At 44.0% G+C, this 23,367-nt stretch overlaps 1 protein-coding gene across 1 annotated transcript in view; it reads left to right on the top strand.

Moving 5' to 3' along the window:
- The window catches only part of LOC126194646 (polyubiquitin), a 112,114-nt gene extending 89,148 nt beyond the window's left edge, over positions 1-22,966 (top strand). The window contains exon 6 of the mRNA XM_049932826.1: positions 22,767-22,966. Coding sequence (XP_049788783.1) covers positions 22,767-22,966 — 200 coding nt within the window. The remainder of the gene's footprint in view (positions 1-22,766) is intronic.
- Positions 22,967-23,367: the final 401 nt, after the last annotated feature.

Here is a 23,367-nt window from a genome sequence, read left to right as displayed (position 1 = left end):
CGTGGTGCCGTTGCTGCTTTAATCCAAGCTCCGACATAAGTTACTTGCGAGGCAAGTAGCATTATTAGTAAGCTGAATGCGTGCAGGCCTGTAAGGACTACAAAATTCCAACATGTCTTTCAAACGAAGCAAAATTCCATTATTCCTCAACAGCAGAACATTACCGAAAATGTATGCGGACTGCAGACGTTGACAGGATACTAGCATTGGTGCTAAAGTTTTAAAATAGACAATGAATCTAAAAAAAACCGCAATGATGATGCTGGCCAGTCCGGGATCCACGATATTTCCCAAACAGGGCAAAAAACTCTCGAGTGTTTGAGACAGGATGGCAAAAAATTAAAAAAAAACATGTTTGAGAAATAAGTTAATTTTATAGCACATATCTTTCTGAGGAGATTGATACATAAAACATATATGTTTGAGGAAATGTAAGACATTTTATTTGGTCTTAAGCGTGCCAAAGTGCAGTGTCACACCTCTTCACATAGCATTCTTCTATTGCACGTCACTGTATTTCGCTCTGAGGAATTTAAACAGGTATATTTTGTAATGAAAGCTATCAAACCTATTTTCAGGACAGTGGAAATTAAAATGTCCTGTGGTGCCTTTGCTGCTCCCAGTCAACCTGTTTGACTGTACAACTGGCCCATAGTAGTGTAGCCTTCTGGCAAAAATTTTCTGTCAAAATTTCATTTTCTTGGATACACCGAGAAGATAATATGTAATCTTTCTTACCTGTTATTCCTGTTAGCCGTTTACTTTCACTCTGGTAGTCTGAATCTGTGGATTCCGCTAATAATTATAACAAGACCGATCATTCGCACATCCAGTCAACCATATAAACAAAGAGCGATTGGAATTCACACTTTTGGGTTTATTGGGCTCATCTCGTATAGCCTCATCCCCTATTGTCTGCGGGAAAGTTTTTTATTTCTACATGTGACAGGGATTCCCCTAGCAGAGAAATCACGTACACTATGCATGCTTTCAAAAATTGACTTATGATTCGTTCAGAAATCAACTTAGAATATGTTAAAAAAATGTTCCGAAACCAACAGGGAAGCGTTTTAAGATGATATGAATAATCGATAGACCAACGTACGCTGGATGCTAGGCACTTTGTGAAACAAGGTTGTTTCAAGGATGCGAATTTGGCGGCCCCTGTAATTACCGCCCAAGGCAGATACCCCCCCCCCCTCCCTAGACCAGGGCCTGGTGCCAATAAAGAAAAGAAAAATATAGTGAATCTTCAGAGACTAAAAACTATAAGAAGTCTACAAGGTAGAAATGGGAGTAACAGTTGGCTTAAAATTATAGTGGGAAAATTCTGTTTCTTCATTACATTTTCAAAACTGTCAAAAGACAAAGCCACAGCTGTCTGCAAATGGCAAAAACTTGGTAATATGGACAGTGTGTTCATAAGTTTGTGAACTCAAGGTGAAAAGCAAGGGACGTTTGTGTATCGATTAGTTGGTGTTTCTGCTAATCGTACCAAAAAAATAAATTATAAAATCGGCGCTCATACGAAGTGCATATCACCCATGAAATGCATAGAAATCATACGTAGCAAAGAAAGACAAAGTTTAGAAAAATGCATGAGTGAATGTGAAAATTTGTGGAGAAAGCGACATCAATAAAAAGGAATCACAGCTGATTTGTTGTTGAAATCTGCATATATAATAGGTAAACAGAAATAATCATTCAAATCATATCTCACAGTAATCAAGCTACAAAAGTTTAATGATTTATCAATCAGTAATATGCTTCAGTCTAACAATGCATGACGAAATATCTTATGTTTATAGGGGATGAAATGAGAAACAATCTCACTCATTTGCTTAGTAGTAGTCGTAATAGTAGTAGTAGCAGCTTTATTCATCAGTAAATCTCTTTTAAAAAGGATAGAGGACATGTCAAAGTATTTACAAGCTTAGATCATTTTAAAATAAGCTAATTCATATAAACAGACATTTACAGACTCCTAGTTAGAGACAATCATTAGATTTACTCCTGGTATACAATACTTTTTTTTTTACAAATAACTTATTAAATAATGTAAAGCCACACTGTTCACTCATATTTCACTATCAGTCACTGCACACACTATACACACATTGTTTCATAACACTTCACTCACTACACACACAACACACACTGGTGATCTCTGGGCCAGTTTATGTACCACAACTTCCCATTTGCTATCCTGAAAAACTGAGTCAGCATCCCTCCATAATGAGTGAAATGTTGAGCTCGAGAAGAGAAAGAGGTGTTAGTGTTGTGCTATGCATAGCTTGGGGGTAAGTTTTTCTAGAAAAGGAGGAAAGAAGGATATAACATATTGTGAAGGTGTTATGTGGAATGTTGGATGTTTTATAATCGTTATTATTATTTATTTGTATACCTTTTTTTACCAAACCCCTACTCTGTTTTATCTAAGTAATACTTCAGTGTCTAAAATGTATTACATATCAGGTACTTTTTAGCTGCCTTTTTAAATAAGTGTATTTTTACGATTTCGTTAATCTCTTTTGGCAATTTATTGTACAGTTTCATTTCTTGGTAGAAAATGCTGTTTAGAGTTTTATGTTTATTTTTTCTTGGTAAATGTAAGTTGAGTCTCGCTCTTGTTCCATGGTCACGGACAGAGTTGTTTGTGCAGTAATTACCAATGTTATTTTTGATGTGTAAAAGTGACTGGTGGATGTATTCACATGGAGCAGTTGAAATCCCCAGTGTTTTGAACAGATCTTTACAATGATCTCGACTACTATTTTTAGTTATTATTCACATGGCTCTTTTCTGGAGTTTGAAAATTGTGTTCACATTTTGTGCATTTATTCCTCAAAAAAGAATTCCACAGCTAAGAATTGAGTGTACATATGAATGGTATGTAACTTAAAGACTGCATGTGACACTCTGATGATACGATTCTAAGGGCATAACATGCTGATGACATTCTGTTCGCAAGTACCTTTGTGTGTTCACACCACCTCAACTGAGAATCAATATTGATTCCTAGAAATTTTGCATATGTTACACAATCCATAGAGGTGCCATCTACATTTAATTTAACATTGTCATTTCCCCTCTTCAAACTGAAATTCATGGCATTAGTTTTCTTTACGTTCAATGTCATTTTATTGCTTATTGACCAGTCATAAACTTCCTTGAGAGTTTCATTTACTTTCTCTGCAAGGAATTCTCTTGTTTTCTCAGTGACTATAATACTGCTGCCATCAACGAAGAGAATTGTTTCACCATGAGAGACTTCTTGCTAAGGTTCCATATGGTACTTTGATGCCGGACAAGCCGTTTACTTTGTCTACAAGAAGAAAGAAGCAGCTCAGTTCTGACGAGTATCTTTTTATATGGGCCTACTAGGAAAGTCATTGATGTATATCAGGAATAGTATTGGTCGTAATATACTACCTTGCGGAACCCCTGTATTAATGTATTTTGGTTCCGATAAGTGTTTTACTAAATGTTTAGATCTATTTGAAGTATGTGTTATCTCTTTGTACACTGTCTGCTAGGTATGATTGAAACAAGTCATTAGCTACCCCTCTTATTCGTAATGCTTCTAATTTATTTAATAGAATCTTGTGGTAGACTATATCAAAGGTCTTAGAGAGGTCCAAAAATATGCGTGTGACACACACACATCTTTGTCAAGAACATTAAGTACAACTTTTGTGAATTCTACTATGGCTGACTTTGTATTTTTGCCACTTCAGAAACCAAGCTGTGATTTGCTTAAAAGATTGTATTTATTCAGGTAATTCGTTAATTTGTCTTTCATAGTTGCCTCTATTATTGTTGAGAATGGTGACAGCAGGGATATGGGCCAATAATTTTGTACATCTTCTGCATTACCTTTCTTAAGCAAAGATACAACTCTTCCCTGTTTTAACTGCTCTGGAAATGTTCCTGATGTGAAGGATTCATTTATTATATTTCTTAAGGGGCCTTGTATAATCTCTATGCATTGTTTCAGTAGACACTTTGGTACTTCATCTAAGCCTACTGACTATTTATTTTTTAGATTTTACAATCAGGTACAGACATTAGTATCATGATGGAGGAAAGTGCAATGATTTCCAATAAAAGCTGTTTAACAATACAGGGTGATTCAAAAAGAGAGAACAAATTTCAATTTTTTATTATAGACAAACTGTGAATGACAGAAACACATTACGCGTGTCACTGGATAGAGGAAGGCTCAAAGTCTTATGTTCGCACAGACACTATACTATACACTCAACATGCGTGTTGCTCGAGAAACATCAAACCGCTAGCCCATTTCATTCTACACACATCTCAACAGGTCCCTGTTTATTGAATCAACAGCTTCAATGATTCGATTTCTCAGAACCAGGAACGGAGTAACTGTCTCAAGTGGGACAAAAACTTTGTCTTATATGTACACCTACAGAAAAATCGCTAGATGTGAGTTCTGGTAACCCAGAGTCCAAAAGCAATGAACAAGGTCTTGTTGTCCACCTCTTCCAATCCAACGGTGTGGGGCGGTGTTGTTAAGATAACGCCAGACCTTAAGGTGAAAATGAGGTGGGGTGCCATCATGCACAAAAGTGTAGTCATTGGAATCTTTGTCAAGTTGAGGTAACAACAAATTTTGCACCACATCCGAAAAGTATGACATTCCTGTCACAGTTTCCTCCACAAAAGGAGAAGGTCCATAAACTTTGTGAACAGAAACGGCACAATACACATCCAGTGTCGGTGACTCTCTTTCATGTTCGACGACGGCATCAGGATATTGTGACCCCGAAATTCTTAGATTATTCGTCCGAAAAGATGAGTCGTCCAGAAAAAGTATCCTCTGCCATATCCTGGAGAACTGGAATGCAAAATTAGTACCTTCTGTTACGGTCGCCGGGACGCAGTTGCTGCAGTAACTACAACTTGGAAGACTTCATAAGCACCGTTATTTGAGGAAGTCGAAGTTCCTGCCCTACCCGTCTTGTAGAATTCTGAGGGCTTCGTGTGGACGCATCTCGGATGCGCTTGACATTTTCAGCAGACGTGTTTGGCCGACCAATGCTCTTCCCTCTGTCTATGCAACAAACCTCCAAGAACTTTTTGCGCCAGTCATAAATCTGCTTGTGCAGAGGGGACTTCTCGCTGAAACGACTGCATATCCAGTGATATGCGCAATATGTTTCTGTCTTTTATAGGTGGTCGTAAAAAACAACTGAAATCTGTTCTTTCTTTTTGAATCACCGTTTATATGTATGTCTGTTCTTCGAGAGAGTTACTTGCAATTATTTTTTCTACTTTACTGAATTAGAAATTTGATTAGGAAATGGTATTTTCAGTACACTGTTAGTAGTTCTCGAAAAGTATAATATTAAACCATATTCTACTATCGCAACAGATCGTGCATCAACAAGCTAGCATCTTACAAATGTGTTGTCGCTCTTCTGCGTAATTATTTATACGAGGACTTAATTGTAGTGCAATGTTCTTGATTTCTCAAAGCAAAACAAGAAACTGACGTGTATACAAAAGCTTTTGAAACACGAAAACAATTGACTCTCCACGAATTGTTGGCAGTAGTTAATCCCGGATACCACATACACCGAAAGATTTGCCTAAGCAGAACATCAAAGGGGGCGCCACACCAACAGGGAGCAGACCCAGCGAAATTTACGACCAGTGCTCGAAAACAAACGCTTTACAGCTATAACTGGTCCTGTAGCTCGTCGCTCGAAAACTTGCTTGCGGAGGAAGGATTCCGTGTTCGATTCGTGGGCTTAAGAAATGTGTCTTTGTAGAAGACTGATTGTTCTTTGCCAAAACAATACGCACAAGGGCCGAAACATATTAATCATCTGTTTAAAGTCATATCAACATATGACAGCTAATTTGTTAATAATACATAATGGATCAATTCGTGCTTCACAGTCGGCAGTATTACACAAACGCTGTAACATCTTTGATTGCAATAAAGAACAATGAATATAATGAATATCATAAATTATGTTCCTTTAAACCTATGTTATAAACTGACGCCTTTGTAATTGCATTCTTCATAATACAAACGTGCAAATGCATGTCCGCCTTGTTGGGGGCATTGATGTAAGAAGCACCTCTCAGTATTAGCATGGACACCTATTAACATTTTTGCAGATACTAAAGTATTCAGTATGTATTCTTCCTTTGAACACATGTGAATTTTCCGGTTCTGTTTCGTAAATCCTGGGTTTGATATAACCCCATAAGAAAAAATCCAAGGGTGTTAAATCAGGCTATCTCTCTGGCCATCGAATAAAACATAATGACTTATCCATCGTTTGGGGTATACATTGTTGAGATATTTCCCAAGTCCTCTTCAATAATGGTGTGGCACATGATCGTACTGAAAGCACTGCCTCATAGGTAACTCAAGTGGGATGCCTTGCAGGAGATGCGGAAGATTAAGCTCATTCTGCAGGAATTGCAAATACAGCCAGTTAGTCTGGGACCCAAATAAGCTGGTTTCCTAGAATGCCGCTCCATACGTTGATACCCCAATGCGCTTGCATGTGATGTGGTCGAAACCAATGAGTATTTGCAGGAGCCCAGTAATGTACGAGGGTTATTCAGAAAGTAAGGAACGATCGGTCGCGAAATAGAAAATACGGTTAAAATCTGATGAAGTGTTGCACACATGCATTGGGCACTGTGTCTAATACGCCTGTCGATCGCATCATGTCGCTCTTTTCAGTTCTGAGCTCACAGTGAGAATGTGAAGATGGCTAGAAATTAGCGTCTCCCAACAAGTATGAGGGCCTGGCGAAAGATTTCGCCTGAAGCTATGCAATCCACATAGCATAACTGTCATGCGGTTCGTTCTATACGACAATTCTGCGCCGCACTCTGCAGGGGCAATAAAGATGCTCCTGCAGCGTTTTCGATGGGAAGTGTTTGATCATCCACAATACCGCCCCCAATTGACTACCCCTGAGGTTCATCTCTGCTCAAATGAACCGCTGGCTATGAAGACAATATTTTGACACAGACAACGAGGTGCAGTTCAAGTAGAAAATTGTCAAAAGGCACTGGCGGCTGTCTTCTATAACGAGGGAATTGAAAAGTTGGTACAACGCTATGACAGATGTCTAGGTCTGAGGGGCGACTGTGTAAAGAAGTGGCTGGAAGATGTAGCTAACTGTTGCAAATAAAACAGTTTTGATTTTCACTGTGGTTTCCATTTCGCGACCTATCGTTCCTTATTTTCAAATAGCCCTCGTAGATTGTGACTATTGACAGTGGCGTCACTGGCGAAATAGCATTCATCTCCACATTAAATCTGCCTGATAAAATCCAGATTTATGGCTACTTTATTTACGAGACGTCCGCACAAAGACACCTGATTTTGCAAATCGTTTCCATATAGCTTCTGGTGTAGGTGCACATGAAAGGGATGCCATTTTCGTTCCCCCACAACCCTTTGTACCGAAGACCTTGATATCCTCAGGTCCGCTGCAGCTCTTCTTTGTCCTAATTACGATGAGAAATAGGTATTACCGGGCGATATCTAATGACTTTCATCATATTAATAATAATGACCATATTATTATTATTATTATTACTGTTATTATTAAGGGTACAAATAATACTGCATCTAAATGCATTAGCGTGATAATACTTTAGTTTATATAGCATTGTACGTACACCTTATTTTCATTTAAGCTATGCTTACCGTGCGTGGGATGTGCTCCAAAATACTCAGTAACATTCCGGACAAAATCGGATGTGTCGCAGATTCGTATTTCCAAGACACATTGTACCTGGAAATCTTCCTCGGTTTTTAAACGCATTTCTGTACGTCTAAAATAATGACGTAGCGTTGGAGAAGGTTGTGCAGACAGCCTTCGGGCTTCAGGTGCATTGTGGTGCGTCTCCAGATAGATCAGTATCATATCGGTGTAGTCTTCGGTGGAGTACATTCCAGTTGTTACCTGTCTGACTGTAAGACCTGACTCGATCTACAAGACAGACTGCCACGCGACCTTATCAGAACGAAAACAGGAGGAAAACGCACGCAGACGGCGGTACAGCTCGATGGAGGTTCGCCGGTATGCGCATTTCTCCTTTGAACATCAGTGACGAGGCAACTCTTCTTGCTCTCTCTAAAGTACGTGGGAAACATAGAACTACAGAGTACGGCTTGCGTACGCCACCTGGTATATATTTGTCTTTAAATATGTCTGCTTGTGTCTGTATATGTGTGGATGGATATGTGTGTGTGTGCGAGTGTATACCCGTCCTTTTTTCCCCCTAAGGTAAGTCTTTCCGCTCCCGGGATTGGAATGACTCCTTACCCTCTCCCTTAAAACCCACATCCTTTCGTCTTTCCCTCTCCTTCCCTCTTTCCTGATGAGGCAACAGTTTGTTGCGAAAGCTTGAATTTTGTGTGTATGTTTGTGTTTGTTTGTGTGTCTGTCGACCTGCCAGCACTTTCATTTGGTAAGTCACATCATCTTTGTTTTTATATATATACGACGGCGGTTCAGAAAGTAACCTCCGATTGGTCACAGTGCGGGTTGTGGGGGGAGTAGCGACGCCATCTGTGCGTTCACGCACTCAACAGGTCAGTCGGCATCAAGCCGTGGTCGAGTGAACGTCGTACCTGCGCTAGTTTAGTTTTTGTGGCAGTTTGAAATGTGTGCTGCAATAGAAAACCCCGCCAAATGTGAAGTGCGTGCTGTCATAAGGTTTTTTACAGCCAAAGGATATTCTGCAGCAGCTATTCATCGTGAGCTTTGTGCCGTGTACGGACCAAGAGTTATGAGTGAAGGAGTTGTCCGTGAATGGGTACGTTTATTTAAAAGTGTACGAGAAAACGTTCATGATGAAGAGAGGAGTGGTAGACCATCATTGGTGACTGACGAACTCGTTCAGACAGTTGATGCAAAAGTTCATGAAAATCGACGTTTCTCAATGTCGGAGTTGTCTACTGGTTTTCCACAGATTTCTAAAACTCTCTTGTACGAGATAGTGACAGCAAGATTGGGTTACCGTAAGTTCTGTGCACGATGGGTGCCCAAAATTCTTACCGATCACCACAAAACTCAAAGAATGGCCTCTGCATTAGACTTTCTGTCACGTTATGAGGACGAAGGAGAACCATTGTTAAACAGAATCGTGACCGGTGACGAAACCTGGATTAAGTACGTGAACCCTGAGACAAAAGAACAATCAAAAATGTGGGCACATTCAAATTCGCCTACCAAACCAAGAAAAGCCTCGCAATATTTTTCTGCCAGAAAACTGATGGCAACGGTGTTTTGGGATGCCAAAGGGGTGTTGTAGGTTGAATTCATGGAACGTGGTACGACCATTAATCAAGACGTGTACTGTGAAACAATAAAAAAGTTACGACGGGCTATACAGAACAAACGCCGTGGTATGCTGACTTCCGGTATCGTTTTTTTGCACGATAACGCCCGTCCTCACTCTGCTTGCAGAACAACGGCCCTTCTTGAGTCCTTCAAGTGGGACGTTATCAACCATCCACCTTACAGCCCAGACCTGGCGCCAAGTGATTATCACCTCTTCATGCATTTGAAGAAATGGCTCGGGTCACAGCAGTTTGATGACGACGAAGAGCTCAAAGATGCGGTCACAGGCTGGCTCCAGGCACAAGCGGGTGATTTTTATGCAGAAGGAATTTCAAAGCTTGTGAAGAGATACGATAAGTGCCTCAATCGCTATGGAGACTATGTAGAAAAATAGTGCAAAGATGTAGTTGTAAGATGTATATATTAAAATATTTTTATTTAACTTGGTGTATTTTTTTAAATCAACCGGAGGTTACTTTCTGAATGGCCCTCGTATATATATATATATATATATATATATATATATATATATATATATATATATACTCCTGGAAATTGAAATAAGAACACCTTGAATTCATTGTCCCAGGAAGGGGAAACTTTATTGACACATTCCTGGGGTCAGATACATCACATGATCACACTGACAGAACCACAGGCACATAGACACAGGCAACAGAGCATGCACAATGTCGGCACTAGTACGGTGTATATCCACCTTTCGCAGCAATGCAGGCTGCTATTCTCCCATGGAGACGATCGTAGAGATGCTGGATGTAGTCCTGTGGAACGGCTTGCCATGCCATTTCCACCTGGCACCTCAGTTGGACCAGCGTTCGTGCTGGACGTGCAGACCGCGTGAGACGACGCTTCATCCAGTCCCAAACATGCTCAATGGGGGACAGATCCGGAGATCTTGCTGGCCAGGGTAGTTGACTTACACCTTCTAGAGCACGTTGGGTGGCACGGGATACATGCGGACGTGCATTGTCCTGTTGGAACAGCAAGTTCCCTTGCCGGTCTAGGAATGGTAGAACGATGGGTTCGATGACGGTTTGGATGTACCGTGCACTATTCAGTGTCCCCTCGACGATCACCAGTGGTGTACGGCCAGTGTAGGAGATCGCTCCCCACACCATGATGCCGGGTGTTGGCCCTGTGTGCCTCGGTCGTATGCAGTCCTGATTGTGGCGCTCACCTGCACGGCGCCAAACACGCATACGACCATCATTGGCACCAAGGCAGAAGCGACTCTCATCGCTGAAGACGACACGTCTCCATTCGTCCCTCCATTCACGCCTGTCGCGACACCACTGGAGGCGGGCTGCACGATGTTGGGGCGTGAGCGGAAGGCGGCCTAACGGTGTGCGGGACCGTAGCCCAGCTTCATGGAGACGGTTGCGAATGGTCCTCGCCGATACCCCAGGAGCAACAGTGTCCCTAATTTGCTGGGAAGTGGCGGTGCGGTCCCCTACGGCACTGCGTAGGATCCTACGGTCTTGGCGTGCATCCGTGCGTCGCTGCGGTCCGGTCCCAGGTCGACGGGCACGTGCACCTTCCGCCGACCACTGGCGACAACATCGATGTACTGTGGAGACCTCACGCCCCACGTGTTGAGCAATTCGGCGGTACGTCCACCCGGCCTCCCGCATGCCCACTATACGCCCTCGCTCAAAGTCCGTCAGCTGCACATACGGTTCACGTCCACGCTGTCGCGGCATGCTACCAGTGTTAAAGACTGCGATGGAGCTCCGTATGCCACGGCAAACTGGCTGACACTGACGGCGGCGGTGCACAAATGCTGCGCAGCTAGCGCCATTCGACGGCCAACACCACGGTTCCTGGTGTGTCCGCTGTGCCGTGCGTGTGATCATTGCTTGTACAGCCCTCTCGCAGTGTCCGGAGCAAGTATGGTGGGTCTGACACACCGGTGTCAATGTGTTCTTTTTTCTATTTCCAGGAGTGTATATACCATCGGGGAGGGGGGTAGGATTCCTAGTCAGTTGGTGTTTATATATATAAACACTAACTGACTAGGATTCCTAGTCAGTTAGTATATATATATATATATATATATATATATATATATATATATATATATATATATATATATATATATATATATATATATAAACACCAACTGACTAGGAATCCTACCCTGCTCCCCCCCCACCCCTCCCCGATGGTAAAAGGACAAATCACACACAGAGTTAAACCCTCCGACAAACGTAACATAGCATTGCCAAACATCCTGATCTCCATGGGATATCCTGATAGACTGCTGGAAAAAAATCGCAACATCAAAAAAAAAGTAATGTAGGGTAATGAAATTTCCGGAATACAGTATATTTGTCTAGGTAACGTATTTAAGTGATTAACATAACGAGATCACAGGTTAATGTAAGCGCGAGATAAGCCGCTGCAAATGTGAAATGCTGGTACATTAATAAGCAGTTTGACCGCCAGAAGGTTGGATGCAAGCGTGCAAACGTGTGTGCGTTGTGTTTTACAGGTACTGGATGTCAGTTTGTGGAACTGAGCTCCAAGCCTGTTCCACTTAGTCGGTCAATAAAGGGACGATTAATGCTGTTTGTAGATGACGCTGGGGTTGTATCCGATGATGTCCCATACGTGCTCGATTGGAGACAGATCTCGCGATTGAGCAGGCCAAGCCAATATGTCGACAATCTGTAGAGCATGTTAGTTAACAGCGATATGTGGGCGAGCGTCATCGTGTTGGAAAACTCCCCTGGATGCTGTCCAGGAATGGCAGCACAACAGGTCGAATCACCAGATTGACTTACAGGTTTGCAGTCAAGGTTTGTGGAATAACCATGTGAGTGCTCCTACTGTCATACGAAATCGCACCCCAGAACCATAACCCCAGGTGTAGGTCCAGTTTGTCTAGCTTGTAGACCGGTTGGTTGCAGGGCTTCAAACGGTATCCTTCTAACACTTGGCCACCACTGGCACTGCGGTAGAACCAGCTTTCATCAGAGAACACAACAGATCTCCACTCTGCCTTCCAATGAATTCTCGCTTGACCCCACTGAAGGCGCAAATTGCAGTGGTTTCGGATCAGTCTGGCTCGGATCTGTCCTTAAAGTAACTGATTTGTAACACTTCGTTGTGTTACTGTGGGGCCAACTGCTGCTCAAATGGCTGCTGCAGATGCAGTACGATGTGACAGAGCCATACGCTGAACAGGATGGTCTTCCCTCTTGGTACTTCCAGGTGGTCGTCCAGGGCCCGGTCTTCTTGCTGCCGTACATTCTCTTGACCACCAGTGCCAGCAATCAACTACAATGGCTACATTTCTGCCAAGTCTTTCTGCAATATCGCAGAAGGAACATCGCGCTTCTGGTAGCCCTGCTGCACGACCTCGTTCAAACTCCGTTGATCCATCGTGGATCGGCCCACAGTGAGGTGTTAATAATGGCGTCTCTGTTACCTTAAAGGCTTGACCAGCATAAACACTATGTACAAGGACAAAGGTAACTTACTTTCATAACCATTGCAGCGTGAATTTAACGGAAATTTGATTTCCACCTCATAGTTGCGCTATTGGCGCCACTCTTATGCGATTGGCACGAAATTTGAATAGAGATCATCTTTCGGAAATAGAAATACGTCTACCAACTTTCCTTCATGTAGCACAACTCCTTCTTGGTATTGCTATTGTTTTTCCGTCAGTGTATTTAGTGGTGTCATTACCGATCCGTTTAAGCCTTATCGAACATCCACAGGGCGCTACTGGAAAGAGAAGCGGCTCCTTTTTCGTTGCGCTGCGCCCCTTCTGATCCGCCGCTGCAGACGCGCCATGTTTCGTTTCCGTCATAGTGTCTACCATATCAATGACCAGGATGTCCCTCTCTTACTTCTCTGACTGAATAAGAAAATTAAAAAGTGCAATTGAAAAGTAAACCCTGGGTGCCAATATTTCTGGAAGGAAGAGTAGTTAAAGCTTTTCTTAAAAGGCAGCCAATGTACTCTAACATGTAGCGGCTACAAATGGTAAACATGTAGGTGTTGTCAAGCAGCTGACTTGGTGCTGAGTTATTGGAAAAACATTACCTCGATACTGTTTATGGTCGTGTGTGATTCCCATCACAGACTCATGCTCATTGACGTTTGAGTAATAGACGTTCGCCAGACTGATGTTAGTTCAAGAATTGATTGCTTTAAGAAGTTCATTGATGATGATTTTCTCAAACCAGGCAATTGTATGAAGGCTGTGATTACTTTGCTCTTATAAACGTTGGTGATTAATGTTTCGGTAAGTCATCTTTCTTACTCCGATAATACGGAGACAATTTCTTTTCAAAGAGTTTTCAGATCCTCTCTCTGTAGGTCTAGGAGATACACTATGTGATCAAAAGTATCTGGACACCCCAAAAAACACGTTTTTCATATTAGGTGCATTGTACTGCCACCTAATGCTAGGTACTCGATGTTAGTGACCTCATTAGTTATTAGACATCGTGAGAGATCAGAATGGGGCGCTCCGCGGAACTCACGGACTTCGAACGTGGTCAGGTGATTGGATGTCACTGGTGTCATACGTCCGTACGCGAGATTTCCACAGTCCTAAACATCCCCAGGTTCACTGTTTCCGATGTGATAGTGAAGTGGAAACGTGAAGGGACATGTACAGCACAAACGTGCACAGGCCGATGTCGTCTGTTAACTGACAGAGACTGCCAACAGTTGAAGAGGGCAGTAACGTGTAATAGGCAAACATCTATCCAGACCATCACGCAGGAATTCCAAACTACATCAGGATCCGCTGCAAGTAGTATGACAGTTAGGCGGGAGGTGAGAAAACTTGGATTTAATGGTCGAGTGGCTGCTCATAAGCCACACATCACGCCAGTTAATACCATACGACGCCTCACTCGGTGTAAGGAGCGTAAAAATTGGACGATTGAACAGCACAGGTCTACATTGATGTTTTAGCATCTTATTGCTTCCCACTGTTGAAGAGCAATTCGAGGATGGTGACTGCATCTTTCCACACGATCGAGCACTTGTTCATAACGCATGGCCTGTGGCGGAATGGTCACACGACAATAACATCCCTGTAATGGACTGGCCTGCACAGAGTCCTGACCTGAATCCTATAGAACACCTGTGGGATGTTTTGGAACGCCGACTTTGTGCCAGGCCTCACCAGCCGACAGCGATACCTCTCCTCAGTGCAGCATTCCGTGAAGAATGGGCTGCCATTCCCCAAGAAACCTTCCAGTACCTGATTGAATGTATGTCTGAGAGAGTGGAAGCTGTCATCAAGACTAAGGGTAAGCCAACACCATATTGAATTCCAGCATTAACGATGGAGGGCGCTACGAACTTGTAAGTCATTTTCAGCCATGTGTCCGGATACTTTTGATCGCATAATGGATGTTGAATTTTCTTTTTGGCATTACTGCAAAACAGCGCAGAATTTTTGATCGGCCTTCGAATGTATCTCCAGAACTTGTGATCGAGACAGATATAGATTTGAAGACACTTGAGTACTGATGATTACAAGTCATGCCAACAGACTGAACACAAATGAGTGGCGCTCACCAATCACCGACCTCTCCGAAGAATGTTTGTGTGCAAAGCCCGGTGAAAACTTCAATTTTGTGCAGTTTATCTGAATATTCGTCATTCCCCGTGTTTTATGTCGATGGATGTTCTTCAGCTTCACAAATGAAATCGCATCTCTAGCCAGCAGTATGACCTGCACGACTGTACTACTATCCCCCCCCCCCACACACACACACCCCACCCTCCACCTCCCCCACCCAGCTAGTGAGCAGCATTTCCAATACGCCGCGTGGCGTCTATTAACGTGCTGCGTTACTAGCTGCTTGGCCGGTCAGCAGTGGCATCGTGTGAAGGCAGTTTTTGGATGCATTGTTCGCCAGCCTTTGCGCCACCGGTGGCGGTATTTCGGCATGAACGCCACAGAAACGCGGGGCACCGAACTTCCGAAGATTCACATTTACAGCAATGCTTTGCCAGCGGGGGCGCCACTGAGGAGCGCTTCTAGTGGCTTCGTGTAAACCTGTCGATATCAAGCACAGGCCAGAACGTGCATGCGATCGAGGAGCAGATTCGCTGAAATCGCAGATTGTCCAAAGATGGTTAAGTTCTGACTGCGATTCTCGACTGTATACAAGAACAAGGAGCAGGTTTCTACTGTCGGGGAGTTGAACAGCTGCTATAATGTTCCGACCATGACAGAAACTTGGTGACTATGTTGCAAAATTGTGTCATGTACCTATGTCACTTTGAAGTGTAGTGCAGTATTCAGTGAAAGATACTTGACCTGCTGCAATAATCCGTAACTTCTTTTTGAAGTCCCCCCCCCCCCCCCCCCCCAGCCTTCCCATTGCGCCTCTTCTGACGGCGGGGCGGTGATTTGTGGCGTGGTTGTCATGTTACTACACTGAAGAGCCAATGAAACTGGTACACCTGCCTAATATCATGTACGGCCTCCGCCGGTACGCAGAAGTGTCGCAACATGACGTGGCACGGACTCGACTAATGTCTGAAGTAGTGCCGGAGGAAACTGACACCATGAATCCTGCAGGGCAGTACTACGGGGTGGAGATCTCTTCTGAACAACACGTTGCAAGGCATCCCAGATATGCTCAATAATGTTCATGTCTGGAAGTTGGTGGCCAGCGGAAGTGTTTCAACTCAAAAGAGCGTTCCTGGAGCCACTCTGTAGCAATTCTGGACGTGTGGGGTGTCATACTGTCCTGCTGGAATTGCACAAGTCCGTGGGTGTGCACAATTGACAAGAATGGATGCAGGTGCTCAGACAGGATGCTTACATACGTGTCACTTGTCAAGAGTCGTATCTAGATATATCAGGGGTCCCATATCACACTAATTGCACACGCCCCACACCATTACAGAGCGTCCACCAGCTTGAACAGTCCCCTGCTGACATGCAGGGTCCATGGATTCATGAGGTTGTCTCCATACCCGTACACGTCCATCCGCTCGATACAATTTGAAACGAGGCTCGTCCGACCAGGCGACTTGTTTCCAGTCATCAACAGTCCAATGTCGGCGTTGACGGGCCCAGGCGAGGAGTAAAGCTTTATGTCATGCAGTCATCATGGGTACACGAGTGGGCCTTTGGCTTCGAAAGCCTGTATCGTTGATGTCTCGTTGAATGGTTCACACGCTGACCCTTGTTGACAGCCCAGCATTGAAATTGCAGCAATTGCAGGGTTGCACTTCTGTCACGTTGAACGATTCTTTCAGTCGTCATTGGTCCTGTTCTTGCAGGATCTTTTTCCGGCCGCAGCGATGTCAGAAATTTGATGTTTTACCAGATTCCTGATATTCACAGTACACTTGTGAAATGGTAGTAAGGAAAAATACCCACTTCATCGCTACCTCCGAGATGCTGTATCCCATCGTTCGTGCGCCGACTATAACACCACATTCAAACTCACTTAAATATTGACCACCTGCCATTGTAGCAGCAGTAACCGATCTAACGACTGCACCAGGCATCTGTTGTCTTGTACAGGCGTTGCCGACCACAGCGTCGTATTCTGCCTGTTTAAATATCTCTGTACTTGAATATGCATGCCTATACCAATTTCTTTGGCGCTTTAGTGTATTTGCTAACGTTCCATAAATATTATGGCACTGAACTCACGATCGACGGCTGTTTTCAATGTCACGGAAAAATATGTATAGCTCCATTTTTAAAAGTAGGTGTCTTTCTTCGCAGCTATAAACGTTCAAAATTACTTGTTTACATCAAAAAATTTGCCAGCTTATCCGCTACAGCTTGGGGAAAACCGTTAGACCACTGGCTCGAGATCAGCGAAAATATTCTTTCCATGATGGCGTTTTGTGCGGGAATAGGAAACGAATACTCGCATTATTTTAGCAGCTGACGTTTCGTTCAGAATTTTCGGTTTCCTTAAGAAAGTAGATCCACCTTTCTTACACGGGGTGTTTAGACTACCACTCTCGCAGGTACTGGAAGGTTTCTTGGGAAATGGCAGCCCATTCTTCACGGGGTGCTGCACTGAAGAGAGGTATCGCTGTCGGTCGGTGAGGCCTGGCACGAAGTCGGCGTTTCAAAACATTTCAAAGGTGTTCTGTAGGATTCATGTCAGATGACGTTCACCAGGCATTCGCCATTCCCACACCCTGCCATCGGATCGCCACATTGTGTACCGTGATTCGTCACCCCACACAACGTTTATCCACTGTTCAATCGTCCAATGTTTATGCTCCTTACACCAAGCGAGGCGTCGTTTGGCATTTACTGGCGTGTTGTGTGGCTTATCAGCAGCCGCTCGACCATGAAATCCAAGTTTTGTCACCTCCCGCCAAACTGTCATAGTACTTGCAGTGGATCCTGTTTCAGTTTGGAATTCCTCTGTGTGACGGTCTGGATAGATGTCTGTCTATTACACATTACGACCCTCTTCAACTGTCGACGGTCTCTGTCAGTCAACAGACCATCACATCGGAAACAGTGGACCTAGGGATGTTCAGGAGTGTGGAAATCTCTCGTACAGACGTATGAAACAAGTGACACCAATCACCTGACCACGTTCGAAGTCCGTGAGTTCCGTGGAGCGTCTCATTCTGGTCTCTCACGATGCCCAGTGACTACTGAGGCCGCTGATATGGAGTACTTAGCAGCAGGTGGCAGCACAATGCATCTAATATGAAAAACGTATGTTTTTGGCGTGTCCGGATACTTTTGATCACATAGTGTAGATACGGCATCCCTAGTAGTGACGCCCGCATCTCGTGGTCGTGCGGTAGCGTTCTCGCTTCCCACGCCCGGGTTCCCGGGTTCGATTCCCGGCGGGGTCAGGGATTTTCTCTGCCTCGTGATGGCTGGGTGTTGTGTGCTGTCCTTAGGTTAGTTAGGTTTAAGTAGTTCTAAGTTCTAGGGGACTTATGACCACAGCAGTTGAGTCCCATAGTGCTCAGAGCCATTTGCACCTAGTAGTGACACAAGCGGAAGATCGCTATGGCAGCTTACTCTTATTACGTTGCGTTCCCTCGACTTCTTTAATTTGCGAGGATATGCTTCTTTTTCTCACTTTTCTACTTTTTATCTCCCATCGACATTTGTTTCATTTGCTCCTTCTTTTCTGTTGTCGTGCCAGGTTAAAGAGCTCGACTGAACTTGTTAACTTGCAGCTTCTTTTTCTTCTTCTCTTCCCAAAAGCTCTTCATAAATTCGCTGTATTTTTCCGTTCCTGTGCCCATTATTTTTAGTGGTCTTTTTAGCTTTTTCTGTGAATGTGTGATTCGCAGCTAGGACAACAAAGGCTCTGGGTTCTTGCGGTATCTTCTGTGGTGCTCATTTGTTGTACTTCCTGTGTAATCAGCGAATAACCAAATGATTTTTACCTCCTTTCAATTCATTATATTAAGTAGCTTTTTAGGTAATCTAGTTTTGTTCATTTTTCGGAGAGAAATTCATTGTGCATAGAATTTCAAGCGTCTTCTCTATATTGCATCAGTGAACTTGCCTGTTGCTGTGTATATTCTGTAGTTTTTCTTTAAATTCGTATGCCATTTATATTAATGGGATCATAAAATTTTCTGATAATTTTTCACACTTCCTTTCCAGTTTCGTCAGATTTTGAATGGCTTCGTAGAAACTTTGTTTCTGAGGTCTGTAATCCTTCACGTAAAACAGTTTTTTGTAATGCTGAAGTTTTTTTTTGAGGGATATCCCTCATTTGTTGTAGTGATTTCATGTTGTTCTGTACTCTTTCTTGACGTTGGTGGCCCCTTCCAAGTTGGCATTACTTTCTAGTTGAGATGTACTATGATTTGTCCGAGATATTTAGAGGAAGAGACATATGGAATTGCCCCACATTTCGTTTGCAGTGAGGATCTTCTGATGTTTTGATTTAAATTTTCCATTAAATGAGTCTTTTCATAGGGTATTTTGGGGCCTGTCTTTGATGCTACCCCTTAACTTCTCTATGGCACGCTTGGTTTCTTGGCTAGCCTTAGTGAAAATAGTTGGATCATCAACAAAAAATGGCTCTGAGCACTATGGGACTCAACATCTTAGGTCATAAGTCCCCTAGAACTTAGAACTACTTAAACCTAACTAACCTAAGGACATCACACACACCCATGCCCGAGGCAGGATTCGAACCTGCGACCGTAGCAGTCCCGCGGTTCCGGACTGCAGCGCCAGAACCGCTAGACCACCGCGGCCGGCGATCATCAACAAAAGCTAGGCACTTCGCTTTGGTTCTGTGTCCCGACGACCAGATGTATATACCCTGGACTTCCTTCTCCTATTTTGTGATGAGTTGGTCTAACACTATATTATTTCAATTTAATAATAGCAATAGTCAGTATTTCTTCGATTCATTCAAAATTCTCTCTACTCCCTCTGCAGCGCTCTTCCGTACTGGATGCTCGCTTCCTATTCCGCAACTCTGGAAAACGCACGCGCATTCAGTTCGAAAACTCACGTTGTCGAGACTACAATGTCCAGCCAATGTCTGCCTTTCAAAGAACTTGGCATGCCGGTTATTATGATACCCTTCCGGTACGTCATAATTTCGCGACATTGTCCACTATAATTTAGCGAAAACACTCGACGTATTTACTCGCTATGGACGTGTTTCTTGAACGCCTGTCTTAACCACGTCACCCGGCATGTTGCACTTCATCTAGTGAAAAAGTGGTGGAAATATTTATACACTACTGAGTGCAAGTTTGCAACGTCCTGAAGCAGGTGCCTAGTTGTGGATCGGCAGAAGTCTGCAGAAATCGGTCAACTTCGGCTCGCTAATACACTACTGGCCATTAAAATTGCTACACCACGAAGATGACGTGCTACAGACGTGAAATTTAACCGACAGGAAGAAGATGCTGTGATATGCAAATGATTAACTTTTCAGAGCATTCACGCAAGGTTGAAGCCGGTGGCGAACCCCGTGCTGACAGGAGGAAAGTTTCCAACCGATTTCTCATACACAAACAGCATTTGACCGGCGTTGCCTGGTGAAACGTTGTTGTGATGCCTCGTGTAAGGAGGAGAAATGCGTACCATCACGTTTCCGACTTTGATAAAGGTCAGACTGTAGCCTACCGCGATTGCGGTTTATCGTATCGCGACATTGCTGCTCGCGTTGCTCGAGATCCAATGACTGTTAGCAGAATATGAAATCGGTGGGTTCGGGAGGGTAATACGGGATGCCGTGCTGGATTCCAATGGCCTCGCATCACTAGCAGTCGAGATGACAGGCATCTTAATGAATCCAGGTTCTGTTTACAGCATCATGATGGTCGCATCCGTGTTTGGCGACATCGCGGTGAACGCACATTGGAAGCGTGTATTCGTCATCGCCATACTGGCGTATCACCCGGCGTGATGGTATGGGGTGCCATTGTTTACACGTCTCGGTCACCTCTTGTTCGCATTAACGGCACTTTGAACAGTGGACGTTACATTTCAGATGTGTTACGACCCATGGTTCTACCCTTCATTCGATCCCGGCGAAACCCTACATTTCAGCAGGATAATGCACGACAGCATGTTGCAGGTCCTGTACGGGCTTTTCTGGATACAGAAAATGTTCGACTACTGCCCTGGACAGCACATTCTCCAGATCTCTCACCAACTGAAAACGTCTGGTCAATGGTGGCCGAGCAAGTGGCTCGTCACAATACGCCAGTCACTACTCTTGATGAACTGTGGTATCGTGTTGAAGCTGTATGGGCAGCTGTACCTGTACACGCCATCCAAGCTCTGTTTGACTCTATGTCCAGGCGTATCAAGGCCGTTATTACGGCCAGACGTGGTTGTTCTGGGTACTGATTTCTCAGGATCTATGCACCCAAATTGCGTGAAAATGTAATCACATGTTAGTTCTAGTATAATATATTTGTCCAATGAATACCCGTTTATCATCTGCATTTCTTCTTGGTGTAGCAATTTTAATGGCCAGTAGTGTATTTTGTGTCCGGCCGCAACCAGTGTTTACCTCCGGCCTTACGAAGTGATTATCGTGCCATGCCATACCAAACAAAAAAGCACAAGAATGTAGTGCCAGCACTGCCTGATGATTGCGCGGCTTGTTCTCCCGTGTTGTATCACCGCCTTTGACTGGTAATGTGCCGGGAGTCGGTGGGAGGCGCTTGTATCTTCTGCAATCCATAATCTCACTGAGAATTCACTCAGAACGTTGTCAACAAACTATACACTGAGGTGACAAAAGTCGGGGGATACCTCCTAATATCGTGTCAAACATCCTTTTGCCCGGCGCATTGCAGCAACCAGACGTGGCATTGACTGAACAAGTTGTTGGAAGCCCCCTGCAGAAATATTGAGCCTTGCAGCCCCTGTAGCTGTCCATAATTGCGAGAGTGTTGCCGGTGCAGGATTTTGTTCACGAACTGACCACTCGATTACGTCCCATAAATGTTCGATGGGATTCGTGTCGGACCATCTGGATGGCTAAATCATTCGCTGGAATTGTCGAGAATGTTCTTCAAACGAATCGCGAACAACTGTGTGCCTGGTGGTGTGGTGCATTGTCATCCATGAAAATTCCATCGTCGTTTGAAGTCCGTGAATTGCTGAAAATGGTCTCCAAGAGGTTCAGTTGGATCAGAGGACCCAGTCCCTTCCATCTAAAAACAGCCCACACCATTATTGAGCCTCCACCATCGTCAACAGTGCCTTATTGACAACCCTGGTACTGGATTCGGGGGGTCTGCACTACACTCGGAACCCTACCATCAGCTCTTACCAACTGAAATCGGGATTCATCTGACGAGGCAACGGTTTTCTAGTGTTTAGGGTCCAACCGATATGGTCACGAGCCCAGGAGAGGTGCTGCAGGTGATGTGCTGTTAGCAAAGGCACTCACGTCGGTCGTGTGCTACCATAGCCCATTACAGCCAGATTTCACCACACTGTCCTAACGGATACGTTCGTCATACGTTATTCACTCAATGTTACTTATCTGTTAGCACTGACAATTCTACATAAACGCCGCTGCTCTCGGTCGTTAAGCGATTGCCGTCGGCCTCTGCTTTGTCCGTGGTGAGAGGTAATACCTGAAATTTGGTATTCTCGGCTCAGTCTTGACACTGTGAAAACCTCTGAATATTGAATTCCCTAACGATTTCCGAAATGGAACTACCAACAACAATTCCGTTTTTAATGTCTCTTAGTTCCCGTCGTGCGGGTTAATCACGTCGGAAACACGAATCACGTAAGTATAAATGACAGCTCCGCCAATGACTGCCCTTTTATACCTCGTATACGCAATACTACCGCCGTCTGTATATGCACACATCGCTATCCCGCGACTTTTGTCACCCCAGCGTAGCCTATACTACCCTGACAAACAGTGGTGCTGGGAAATCGGAGAGGTCTTTGTAATTTGGCAGAGTCGACCCTGCACATGGTGCTGCGCCTGCGAGGCGGCGTGATCGAGCCCTCGCTGCGGCTACTGGCGCAGAAGTACAACTGCGACAAGCTCATCTGCCGCAAGTGCTACGCGCGCCTCCACCCCAGGGCTACCAACTGCCGCAACAGGATGTGCGGTCACAACGCCGACCTCCGCCCCAAGAAGAAGCTCAAGGCCTGAACACTCGCTGTGTCATTTCCGTTGTCTGTTGCAACTCAGATTTTGTTCTATAAATAATTTAATTTAAATTATGGATTCCAACCTCTTGAAGTTTCTTCTGTGTATACTAGACAATGCTTAATAAATCAATTAATGAAAAGGTTGTTCAGCTTCATTTTTTGATCTGACACCATGTTTACAAGATAAGAAACTTGCAGAGGACGAAAACGGATTCCAGGAACCGTTAATCGCTGTTATGTTTCGCTGTTAGGCCTAATCGATTTTGCTAGCGTGATCAAATCTCGGTTTTGCTAACTTCAGTTGTTTTACACAAATAGTTTCAGTGAATTAACTGACCAACCCCCAAGGGTGCCCTCGTAAATTTATCCAAGAGAATTGCCATTTTTTTTATATACACAGAC

This window comes from Schistocerca nitens, chromosome 7 (genome assembly GCF_023898315.1).
Source record: "Schistocerca nitens isolate TAMUIC-IGC-003100 chromosome 7, iqSchNite1.1, whole genome shotgun sequence".
NCBI classification, from domain to species: Eukaryota; Metazoa; Arthropoda; class Insecta; order Orthoptera; family Acrididae; genus Schistocerca; species Schistocerca nitens.
The sequence above is the reverse complement of the archived record's forward strand: the minus strand, read 5'-3'. Positions and strand labels throughout refer to the sequence as shown.